The 12,390-nt window shown below is 46.9% G+C and overlaps 1 protein-coding gene across 6 annotated transcripts in view; it reads right to left on the reverse strand.

The window, feature by feature from the left end:
• The window catches only part of NPRL3 (NPR3 like, GATOR1 complex subunit), a 41,011-nt gene that overhangs the window by 3,284 nt on the left and 25,337 nt on the right, over nt 1-12,390 (reverse strand). For all 6 annotated transcript variants that reach the window (XM_085074961.1, XM_085074962.1, XM_085074960.1 and 3 more), the window contains 3 exons: nt 11,639-11,768; nt 3,754-3,943; nt 2,421-2,613 (listed from right to left, as the gene is read on the reverse strand). In XM_085074961.1, coding sequence (XP_084931087.1) covers nt 2,421-2,613; nt 3,754-3,943; nt 11,639-11,768 — 513 coding nt within the window. The remainder of the gene's footprint in view (nt 1-2,420; nt 2,614-3,753; nt 3,944-11,638; nt 11,769-12,390) is intronic.

The raw sequence follows: 12,390 nt of genomic DNA on the forward strand, positions 1-12,390 counted from the left end.
ATGTCCCTGCCACAGCACTGCTTGAAACCAGGGCAGAACTGTCCACAGCTCAGTGCTGCCAAAGAGCATTCCTCAGTGGAATGCAGGATCTCATCTCCCAATCTAAGAGCAAGACAAACAAACCCTGAGAGCAACTCCACACCCATGGCTTGGGAGAGAAGCCATGAGTGAAGCATCACACTTCTTCAAGCTTCAAAAGCACTGCTTAATGTGCAGTGAGGAAGGCTTAGTGTACATTATTGAGGATTGAGCTCAAAAAGAACTTTTCTCCTTCTCAAGCCTACTCCTGGAAGGCCATGCCAACCCTCCTCCAGCTGCACCTTGGGAAAGAACTTGTATTTCAATTCCCATTCAGTGTTACAAGGGTTGATGCAGCCAATGCTGGAGCCAAACTTCAGTAATTCCTTACTTCCCCTTAAGGCTTCTGCCTTCAAACATGGGCTGTGCTCTGTCCTGGACAGGCACCAGCACTCTGTGCTTCTGTGTAATGAGGGACGAGCACTCAGAGGCACCAGCACAGGACAATGTGCCAGGCTGAGCTTTACTGCTGTGCTGGAAATAGCCCATCCCTCTGTGTGCACACAGCACCCTGGGAAAGGCAAATACCAGAGGATATTTAGGGCACCAGTTGTGCATTTATAGCACTTTGCTCTGGAGGCAGCTGTGAGAGCAGAGCTGTTTGCCAGGGCACAGCCCCTCCTGGGCTGCTGCTCCTCACGACAGAAGGAAGGGCTGGAGCAGTACCTACATGGGGTAACAAGGGAGATCAGCTCCTTCAGGCAAATTCTCCATGGTTGTTTCCCTTTCATTGAGAGCAACAGATTCACTCACTCATCTCTGATGGTTATGGCACAAAAAGAGAGAAAATACACCCACGACCTACAAGTTGTGGTGTCTCATAAAATCAGCAGTAACCAAGAGAGTCTTGTATGAATATTCCTACATGTGCACTGCAGCATCTGCCCACAGGACCCATCTGTTTATTGTTTATTTATTGTTTAATCTGTTTATTCCTCACTGTTGCCTCAGAGCACTCTGCACTTGTCAATTCAATCTGTAGTAGACTGGAAACTCGGACCTGGCAAGGCCTGGGGATCTGCAAAAGAACCTGGGGCAGGAGCAAACTGCAAAATAAACATCACTTGGCTAGTTTAACAAAGAAATCAGAGTAATTTTTTGCATCTGCAATTCCAAAGCTTCCAAATGGCTGTTTTACCCAGCTGAGGGAAGAGAGAGGGGAGCAATCATGACATCCTTTCCGCTCACTAGGATAACTAAGAATCTGCCACTGAACTGGTCCAAAGAGTCCCCCACAAATTCTGTCTGAAGATATTAAATGTGATTTTGTTTTTCCTTTCCTTCCTCACTGGTTTTGTAATGACTTAGTTGGCAATAAAGAAAAAAACACTTCAGGGTTCTCGAGTGGCCAATGCTGCCTCTCAGTCAGAGAATATTCTCTGAAGAGGTGCAGAAGATGAAGGAGACAAGAAATTCAGAGAGCACTAAGTACCCAGAAGCTCTGAGAGCTCTGTCAAAGTCCCTGAGCTGTACTCTGCCACAGACAAGGGAAGTGTTTTCCTGCTATTACAGTTTCCCTGGGCTACCTCACTGTATCCATCCTAGGGCAAGAACCAGGTTTTCAGAGATTACCAGCTGAATCCAGAGTATGGAACAGCTGCAGTCCTTGCCTCAGGTGGTTTTCTGCTCCACAAAAATGAAAAGCAGTGGAAGTTGCATTCCAGTGATGCCACTGTATTCTGAAATCCTTAGGAAGTATTTCCCCCCACTCCCTTCTTCCCAAATGGCTGCTTAGGATGTCATTCTGCTTTTACCACACACAGAACCACATCGTGCCTAGTTTTGCTGCGTGGAAATTTGTAACAACAAAATGTGTGCTACCAATCACACATCCTAATGCCTTTAGCTTAACTAACCTAAGCAGTGAGCTCTCATCACTGCAAACAGACCTTGGGACACTCACAGGCTGGGCTGTGAAAGTATTCAGGCTGCCTCTGGGTCTCATATTCCCAAGGAGTTTACAAACCACAAAATTAAGGATAGCTGGCTTGGAAATACCAACGGACACAAAATGGCAGCATCAGCATCACTAGGTCTCTGCCTTGCCTGCTCAGAAGGGTTTTTTAGGCTGTGCAGTTTTGTGTCTGCTATGTGTGGACACAGGAGAACTGGCAGGCAAAAAGTCCAGCCATCCTCCCTGATGCTCCTTCACACCCCCAGGACCTCTTTGTTAACAAATGCTCTTGTGCCACATATTAGTTTGTATTACAGATGAAATATAGGAACAAACTCAAAAGAATCTCTCCTCCAAATCTCCCGGGCTTGCAGATTTACTCAGGCTCCACACCAATCCTTCCATAAAGGAGGAAGGATAAGAAATGATTGCATCTTGCACTGCTCACCTTGCAAACATTCGGAGATCTTCTGGATTCTGGGCAGCAGGGACATTCAGGATGGCTTCCCGCTCGTGTTCCAACAGGCTTGCCAGGAGATTCTCTGTCATCCTCTTATTTAGGGGTGAGTCCCCACCAGGTATCAGCTCAGCACTGGAATTATCCATGCTAGGGCTTGTCAGAGTCATGTCATCACTACTGGCTATCAGGGCAAGAGAGAGAGACACACACATGAAATTTTTATATTCCTCAGCATAAGGAGGCAAAGTTTATCAATTCAGGCTGTTTCTGTGCAGCCTTTCCAACTAATCTCTTTTCTCTAGAGAGCAGAGAAAGTGGCTCTCCAAGTGTTCCATGAATCTGCAATTAGTCATATGACAACACAGCAATTTTCTCAATGGGAAATTCAAATGTTTCAACAAAGTCATCAATTTGTGTGGAAAACTGTACTTCTGGAGACCATAAACAGTCCATAAAAAACATTTGAAAAGAGAATTCCCAGCCAGCTGTGCTGGAATACCATGAAGTGGTAACATGAAAAGCCTAACAGCACAGAAGGTGGGAGCAGCCAGAGAGGCCAAGAAGCAATATCCTCTTGTGAGTGAGCCAGAATAAGCAGATCACAGACTCATCTGACTCACGTTCCAAGATTTCTGCCCTAATTCACAACTCCTGTAAAGCTCAAAGTTGTACAGAGAATCTCTCCCCACATCCAAGCCCAGCGGTGTTCTGAGAACACTGCTCAGAACAGCACAGGCAGGAAAGTTTGGTGATTTCAGCATTGTCTGACTCATCCTCTTGAATGCTTTCCTGGAATCACCCTGAAAAATGGCACTGGGGAGATTAAAGAAATCAGGAGACATAAACAGAAATCAATCATTTGTGAGAACAAAGCCAGCTCTGTGTCTCCTCTAATGGCTATAGAGTCCACTGAAACCAGTGCTGCTTGAAACAAATTCTCACATTTTCTTTCTGTCCTGAAAACCAAAACTTGGGCAGTAACAGCAGTGCAGCCAGAGGAACATAGGGGATACTTCTGAGTGCAGCAAGGGAGGAGGAAGTTCCTTTGAAAAAAGAACCAAATACCTCATAAAAATCTTTTACATGACCAAATGAGAACTTGGCAAATTACAAAGCATTACTTCTTTCTAAAAAGAAGTCTAATAACCCTTAGGACTTTCACCAATGCCCAGTTCTAAATTTAGGAAAGACTGGACCTAATCAGCAAGTACTCCAGCAAGAGGAGTTGTCTTGTTACCAAGGCCTGATGGCCTTTGGCAGCACTAAGGGAAGCTCTAGAAGTGAGGTGGAGCCTGAAGAGCAAAAGAAAGTGTGTTCATACTTGGAGAGCCAAAGCTGAGAGCATTGGGGGTGCTCAGACTTCGTCCCCCAACCCTGGCAGTGAAGGGCATGTCCTCATCCTGGGCTCGGAACTCCTCCTCGTTCGGGGGAACCATCAGGCACACGTAGGTGTGCAGCTGGATCAGGAGCCGGTGCTGGAGCATCCAAATCACCATCTGGATGAGCTGGGTCTGCAGGGGGAGAAACTAGGGGTTAAACACCTGGGAAATGACATACAGCTGGGGCTGCAGAGAGAGAAACGAGGGGTTAAACATCTGGGAAATGAGATACAGGAGGAAAACAACACACAAAGAGTTCACTTTGTGAGTAAGGAGTCACATGGAGAAATGCTTCTCACCCCACACGAGAGCTTATCTCTTTTCCAATCATGAAAAGGTGACCAGGCACAAACCTTCATCACACCCAGAGCCTCTGAGGGTGCTCAGGCTGCAATGGAGCCTTTCATGATCCACATCTTTATGCAATACTGACCAGCACAGCCTGGAAGGAACCTGCCCTGCCCCTGCCACAGCTCCAGACCGGTTTGCTGGTTCCTACACAAGGGCCACTAAAATAAGTCACTGCAGGGTTAATCCCAGATGGTCAGGCTGAAGTGCAGGCTGCTCTAGAGAGCCAGGGAGAGGGCAGGGTGATGGGGCAGAGCTGAAGCAACTAGAAGAGGTGGCCAGGAATAGGAGCCATTTGCTGTCAGATGGGAAACTGCTGATTAGCTACGGGAGAGGCTCTGGAGAGCAGCACCTGGCAGGGTTGGATGATACAGAAATAGCACCACCAGCAGCAGAAGCCCTGGCAAGGAACAGCAGCCTGAGCTGCCAAGGAGTCCCCTCTCCATGCACAGAGTCAATATCCCTCATTTGACCATCCCTCTGCTATAAAAACACAAGGTTAAAAGGCACCTGGGTTTTCAGGCAGGCAAGAGCAAAAACAAAAGCAATGAGGGGACTCTTGTATTAAACATGCACAACACCTGCTGGAGACCTGCACCACGGGCAGAGCGAGGGGTGAGCGTTTATAGTAACATGGTCTGTTTTCAGAACTCTGGGAGGAGCCTTCAAAATGCATCATTGTGTCTTGATTTCTGCATAAAAAGCCTTTTCATATCACTGTAGGCAGCTCTCATAGCAAAGGGCTCTGACAACACAATCACTGACAAGGCTGTTTGGGGATTTCATAGCAACCAACACTGTTTTGGTGAGACAAACACATGCAGCATGAGCTCAGACTCAGAAGGAAGCTCACTCTGCTACATTAATCATCAGGGTAACAGGCCAAATCTCAATAAAAGCCCCAAACCCAAGTTCATCAGCCCACATAATTTTCCTTTTTCCATAAATCTTGTAATTCTCAGTTCCTCCTCTGCTATCAAATCACAAAAGAAACCTCTTCTGTTTGCAGACAGACCCACACCCTGTCTTTTCAGGGATTACCACTTCTGGGGTTCAGCAGATTTTAATCTTAAAACATATTGTCTGGGAGCACCTTCAAACATCTATTTTCTGGAAAAACCATAATTCATTTTACATGTTTAACAGAAAATCTACAGAAGAGGAAGGCTGGCAAAAGACACCAAGATATAGAGCTTTGCTAACATCTGAAGTCAGCCTGGAAGAGCAAGGTGATTACACTGCTGAAATCCTTCCTTCCAGATGCAGGCCTGGCTGGAAAGATGGCTCATTTATTTTACTTCTATTTCCAACCTGTCGGCACACAGCGATGTCTGATTAGCAAATGAAAGAAGGCTGCACATTTCAGAGCACAAAACAACTCTGGTAAAATCCAAAGAGATGGGAAGACAGACCTGCAGAAGCTGTGGGTAGGGCCTGACCCAGACCAGCCTCCCCTGGTCACTCTGGTGGTTCCACGAACTACGAAAATAAGGCGAGTTTCTTTTGTTACAGCTCCATGTGCATGGAGAGTCTCATCCAACACTCCCTAATCCTGCATGTGCACCTTCACCTCCACACCCTCGTGGAAATACCTAGAAAGGCACCCTGAGGCAGCAGCTCTGGCCCAGTGGAACAAGAAGCCAGGCAGCAGTGGTGTCACAGCTTTACAGCCCCAACATTGTGCAACCAACCCCTGCCAAACACCTTTGTGCTATCTCTGGGGGAAGAGCTGGAGATCTGTGACCAACCTGAGAACCAGAGGAAACTCTTCTTCCATCCTAAAGTGAGCCTGAACAACCATCCCTAGACCACAGAGGCTGATGATCCCTGACAGTCTTCCATACTAAGCCAAACTTCAGCAGGAATTTGGTGCCTCTTAAAATCCAGTCCTACAAAAAGCCCAAGTGCTGCAGCATCCTGCACCAAATGATGAGCTTTGTGCCACCACTGCAAGTGTGCCTCATTCCCACTTCCTCCAGGTTTAGACCCATTTCTTACCAAAGGCAGAAGTGTTTTCACAGACCAGGTCTAGCAGAGGCTTTGCTAACACATTCTGCTGCCTGTCCTGGACACAAGCACTGAATTTCCATCCATTCTCCATCTGCTCCTCCCAAGCTCCAAAGGAGCTCACACAGGGCTGCAGGAGCAGAGGCTTCCCTGCACCATCTGTGCAGTGCTGGCTGGAAATGCTGCTCCTCCCCCAGAGGTGCAGGGTTATCTCTGTGCCTCCTCTCAGGACACTTCATTAGAGCTGGGCTCCTTGCTGAAGCCAAAAGGGCTGTGAGTAGCTTCCCAAGCAAGGATATACTTCAGTCCCAGCACTGCCTGCACTCCCTCAGTCATGCTCTGGCACAGCAGGAATCCAGAACCAGCCTGTTTTGGCTGAAACACCAGGATCGTGATGGAAATATAAAGTGAAACATTTTGTGTTGCTTAATTTAACTACCAATTCCATCTAAACTCCATCCGTATTCCTTTCATGCTTCCTGTCTGCCCGTGCTGCCTCTTTCCAGCCTGCTCTGAGGGGGTCCTGTCTGCTGCAGCATCCACATCTGGCCTGTTCCTGCTGGCAGGGATCAGCCCAGGGCCATTCCCAGAGCAGTGACAGGGTGTTGTCGTGCAAGGCACTGGTACAATGCCCTGCTTTGTGCTCACTGACACAAGCAGAGAGGCTGCACTGGCTTCACAAACACAGCACTGCACATCAGCCCGGCTGGGCACTCTGGGATGGCCAGAGGAAAGCTCAGCCCCAGTCTTGGAGGGACAAGATGCAGCATTCCTTATTCTCTGGGGGCATTTGTAAAACTCTTGAGAAATGTGTTACATTTCCTGCAAGGATTCTTTAAGGCTGCTTTCATTCCCAGGCCAAAAAAAGTTAAGGATAACTGGGAGCAGCAACAGGTTCAGGAAAGGGAAGGGAAAACAGCAACCTAGAGTACTCAGTCCTAGCTTGTTTCTCACTACATGAGGAGACCCTTGGTTAAAACACAGCTTGTTTTGCCTACTGAAGCACACCTTTCTCCAGCCTGGATTATCCAGTTATTTGACACGTGCCCTCTTCAAGGTCTGACTTGAGAACTGAGGGCTGCCTTGGCTCAGGATGATGATACCTTCAAAGTCACTGGGGTGCTGGGATGTTTGCTGAAATATATTACGTTTCTTTAGCATTCAAACCATGCTGTTTCATGGAAAACAGATCAGCTATTAAAACTTCTCCCTGTTTTACAGGAAACAGATTGAAGACTCCTACTGATGTAGGATGAAACATTTACTGTCTAATACTGCCATTTCAGTCATTAGTAACAGCTCTGAATTCTCAGCTTAACCATTCCCTCCGTTCAGGCCTAGCATGACATATCCTTTTAACTTACTCCACTAAACCTCTGATTTTATACCCAGTCCAACTGAATATAAATGCATCTTAATCCTACTTTCTTACCTCTGCCAACAAAAGCTCCCATGGCTCCTAACGCCTTCCAGCAGAGCAGCCTATGTGTCTCTGAAGACACAGCTGCCCATTCAGGGTGTGCAGGCAGCTCCCCTCCCACTCCATCCCCTGACACGTTTTCCTGCCTCATTTTCCATGAGCCCTGCACAAAGCTCGGCACGTTTTCCACAGGCACAAGGCAGAGGCCTCATCTTCCTGAGCCTGGCTCCTGGCAGGATGGCCAGACTGACTAAAACAAAAGTGAAAAGTTAAAGAGATTTTGTTCAGCAGCAGCTCTTGTGCTTTCCTATCTATCGGTTTGGTTTTTTTTTTTCCTGCAGTTATCCACGTCCCATCAAGGGAGAATTAGAGAACTGGAATAATAATAATAATGACAATGTACACTATGATAAAGGGGATGCAGGGAGGAAATGGGATGTCTGATTCACTTAGGAACACTCCTTACAGGTGGGAAGATCCCTCCTGCTAGTCCATGCTTGTTCAAGGCAGGGCAGAGAGATGTTATAGCTTCTGAAGCAGATGAACTAGCTGAGGTCACAGTGCAGACGAGGGGAAGCCAAAAACATCATCCCTAACTCTTGGTTTGCAGAGAAACTTAGTGCAGAGTAGCTGGGAAAAGAAATTTGATGCTGGACAAAGAAATCCTTACCCTTAAAAGCAGGTCAAAGCCTTCCCCTGCACCAGCAGCAGTGCCTGGTACAGACCCTGCCAATCAGCATGTGCTGATCTGAAGGCTTTGGGTCACCAAGTGCTCCTGGGCTTTCCCAGGAGGTTTGGAAGGGTTGTGCACCCCACTCAGCACCCCCAGAGCTCCAGCCCAGTGTGCTCTGCACTCACAGCAAGGCTGTGCCACTCAGGCAAGAGGAGAGCACAGGGAATGAACCCACAGCTACAGGACGCAGAACAAGGACAGCTTCTTTGGGGTCGAGGTAGACGAGATGCAAACTGCTTCTTTTCCAGTAAAAACACCAAAAGGCAAGATGAGCTCCCTTTTGTATGAGCTCACAGGATCTTCCTTCCCCATGGCTGCACCCTGGTGAGATCCAGGACGGTCCCAGGCTGCCCTGGATTGCTGCAAGTCCTGGTGACACTACATGGCACAGTGGAGCTAAGAGACAACTCACTGCGAAATGGGGAAAACAGCTTCTGCTTCCCTTCATTCCCCCAGCTGCACCAGTTCTGCCAAAGTCACCTCCCTCACTCTGAACCAGCTCACTGGATGTCCCTGAGTGAATTCCACCTGCTAACCTGGCAGAAAACTTGTGCAGCTGAAACAAGTTAAAGGAATGGAGTCATGCTGGACAGGAGCCAGGGCTCTAGGAAAACGGAGAGGGAAGGGAGAAGGCTCTGTGTGCACACCTGGGAGTGGGAAGGAACAGCAGGGCCTCGGCTCAGCAGCACCCAGATCTCCTTAGACTGGCAGAGCTGGCTGCATGGGCTCATCCTCACCCTGCTGCAGCACTGCTGGCTCAGCAAAGCCACAGAATCCAGGGAAACACAGACAGAGGGAAACTAGCAGGGAGCAATGCAGGAATACCAAAATCTTCTCAATTGATACACACTGACCAGGGTTCCACTGCAATACCCTGCTCCTCATCACAGGCAAAAAAAGAGATCAAGATGACACAATCAAGAATTTCAGTCTCTGGCACAGGGCACAGCTGAGAGCACTGGCAGGCCTGGCACACATCACTCACTGGACACCTCCTACCGACTTGACAGGCAGATACCAAAAGCAGAACACAGACTTGCACTCCCAAGGCAGTCTTGTCCTTGCTCAGGGTGTTCATATCTCCTACCAGCCAAAAAATACCACAGCACCCCAAGTATAAAAATGAGTGTCACATTTTTTTCATCTACCCAAAGGAATGGAGGAATTCCACTCATGTAATGGTAATTGAACAAAAATAACCTTGTCCCCTTTCAAATCAAGCAGTATTTTTGTATAAAAACAGGAAGGGCTCTAAGAGCTCTCCTATTTCCTACCGTGGGCTTTATTAATGCCTTCTGCATTCTCTACCCATCCAGAAGCACATGCCAAAGGCAGGGAGCCAATGCCATGCTTTTAGAAGCATCAGATGGGATGGATGCCATGAGGCCACAAGAGTTTCTGCAGAAGATACACCCCCTCCCACAGTATTGACCCTGCAGCACAGTGACCTTCAGGAGCACAGACAGTGCTCTCAGCCTGATGAAAAGCATGAGAAAACAGACAACCACTGGAAATCTTTAAAGCTGAAAAATCTCATATCTCCTGTGCACACAAAGAACAAAACTACAGAGAGAAGTTCCAGCTTTGCTAATTTTTTTCAAAGGCAAAGCAAATACATTTTGACAATATTTACAGTTCAGAGTACATCTTTTATCACAGCACAGCGGAACAAAAACCCACCCACATTTCATTAGATTAATTGCTGTATTGATTAGATCTCTGTTAATTACAATTGGAGCCTGACCACTTCAGGGCAGGGATTGGAGTCATCGCTTTTTAAAAAGACTGGTTCCTAACAAAAAATAGTACAAGAAGTCCTACATAGGTAAATCAAAGTAGAAGAAAATGTACTGATATGAAAATACATAAAAACTGTCTCCAATCTAAACTCCCCCAAGAACTGTCACACTTTGCTTTATCAAAAAGTCACAGCTTTTCACAGTATGATCCTTCATCCTTCCAATAAGGCTGAAAGGATGATGAAAGCAAGTTGTGCTGCTGACCCTCAGCACCCCACCACAGACAGGTGAGCAGCAGAGGGAAGATACACACTCTAAAAACACCCTTTAGCACTCCATCAGCTCTGGCAAGCATTTATTGCAGCCTTGTTTCAAGGCATAACTGCAGCAGTAACTGGCAGACTTTTATTTGTGTATTTTAAACAAAAGTAGGACGTCTGAGAACAACCAGAACTATTGAAGGAGAAGTATTAAGGCAAGTAATTAATTTTAAAAGGATTACTGAGAATGTCTCCTGAAGCTACTGCAGATAGAATGAAATTAATGCTATGATTTCAGCTTCAATTTTCAAGACACTTATTTGTCTGTAACTACAGTGGAGTCCTGCTCTTCCCCTGCGTCCCAAAGTGGCAGCTGACCAGTACATATTACTGGGATTCGACCTACATCATTACTTATCTTTATCTCTGATCATCATCTCTGCCAACCTCTAATTACAACCAATTTTTCCCTCACAGCTGTGCTCAAGTGCACAGGCCATGTTAATCTTCTCTGTATCTGAGTAGGGGCTAAGTCCATGGAGCCACCAAGGCACCCAAGTCTGAAGGCCAGAAACAACCACGAGAAATCAGCTGAAAAACTCTGCCTACGCTTCCCTTGCCACACTGAGCCACATTCAGAGGTCTAAGCTCCTCCATCTGAGAGCAGAACAGTGTCAGCCAGGAGACCTCATGTTATTGAGCTCCTTCTTGTGTTCCACCAGTTCCCAGAAATGCCACAAGCCATGACTGATGCGTGAGCAAAACAGCTCACAAATCCCAAATCTATATTTTATTAACCCAGATCTGAACACTAAAAAGCTGATGCAGAGACACATGGACTTCTGCTGACCCCATGCTGAGTCTACTTCCTCCAACAGCTTTTAAATAATTCCAGTTTTACAGCAAAACCAAGTGAACAGACTTGGATTTAAAAACAGATTGTGAACTTGGAGCAGATGGAACAGAATAAAATCAAATGTAGATTGTGAGGAATCTACAAACTTGATTCAGCCCTACCAATTTACAACAGTTTGCAACAGACCAAATGGAGTTTCAGTTTTCCCTGCTACATCACTCCATGGAAAGAAATATTCTAATATTTCTCTTAGGCTTGTGCTTTGCCAGCACAGAGCATCCTCTTACCTTGAACATCCTCCAAGCTTTTTGGCACGAGGACACGAAACAACAAATCATAAGGTTGGAAACACAGTAATTGGGAACTTGTCAGTGTGCAACAGCAGGTTCCTGCCCAAGTGCTCCAGAAGCAGCACCATCAGGTTAGCAGGAGAACAAGGAGCTGTTGGGCAGTGCCCAGCTCACCTCCTGGACAGGCGGTGCCAGCGGGTTCTTGAACTCGGAGAGCGACACCGGCAGGGAGAACTTGGCCAGCATGGAGGGCAGGTTGTGACCCCGGAACTGACAGGAGAAGGCATCTGCCAGGGGAGAGTAACTGCAGGAGAGAGGCAAAGGCACAGATCAGCTCTCTAGTGCTGGTCAGGGTAACTTCTATCAGTTTAAGCACTACAGAACTGCCAATTCCTAAATGTAATATTCCCTGTGATCTAGAATACCCCTAAGGATACTTGCTGGCATGTTGTGTCCTGAAGAAGCCAGCCAGAAGCTCCTGCACTTTCACCTCAGCCTTCCATTCAGCTCCAGGACTTTTTTTAAGGTGTGGAGAGAATCCAGAGGAGAAAAATAAAAGAGATAAAATGTCTAGACCTGTGCAGCCTCTGATCAAAGGGACAGGGCTTGGGCAGGGCTGGGCAGGATACACACAACCTCTGGATGTGCAAACTGCAGCTGCAGATGTGGCTGTGCCCTCTGACAGGACAAGCAATATGACTGAGCAGAAGTAAAGGGCAGTCAAGTTAAGTATTAGGGAAACTGCCTGTCTTAGGATTGCCATCTTCCAAGGTCTTCAAGAACAGCACTGCCATATATGACACAGGCACAGTTGTTGCTGAATGACCTCAAGGTCCCTTCCAGCCCTATTTTTATACTTCCGTCACAGAAGTTTTGATTTAAAACTATTTTCCTATAACTGAGTTCCAGCACAGGGTCTAAAAACA

This window comes from Lichenostomus cassidix, chromosome 14 (assembly GCF_008360975.1).
Source record: "Lichenostomus cassidix isolate B80296 chromosome 14, HeHo_3.0, whole genome shotgun sequence".
NCBI classification, from domain to species: Eukaryota; Metazoa; Chordata; class Aves; order Passeriformes; family Meliphagidae; genus Lichenostomus; species Lichenostomus cassidix.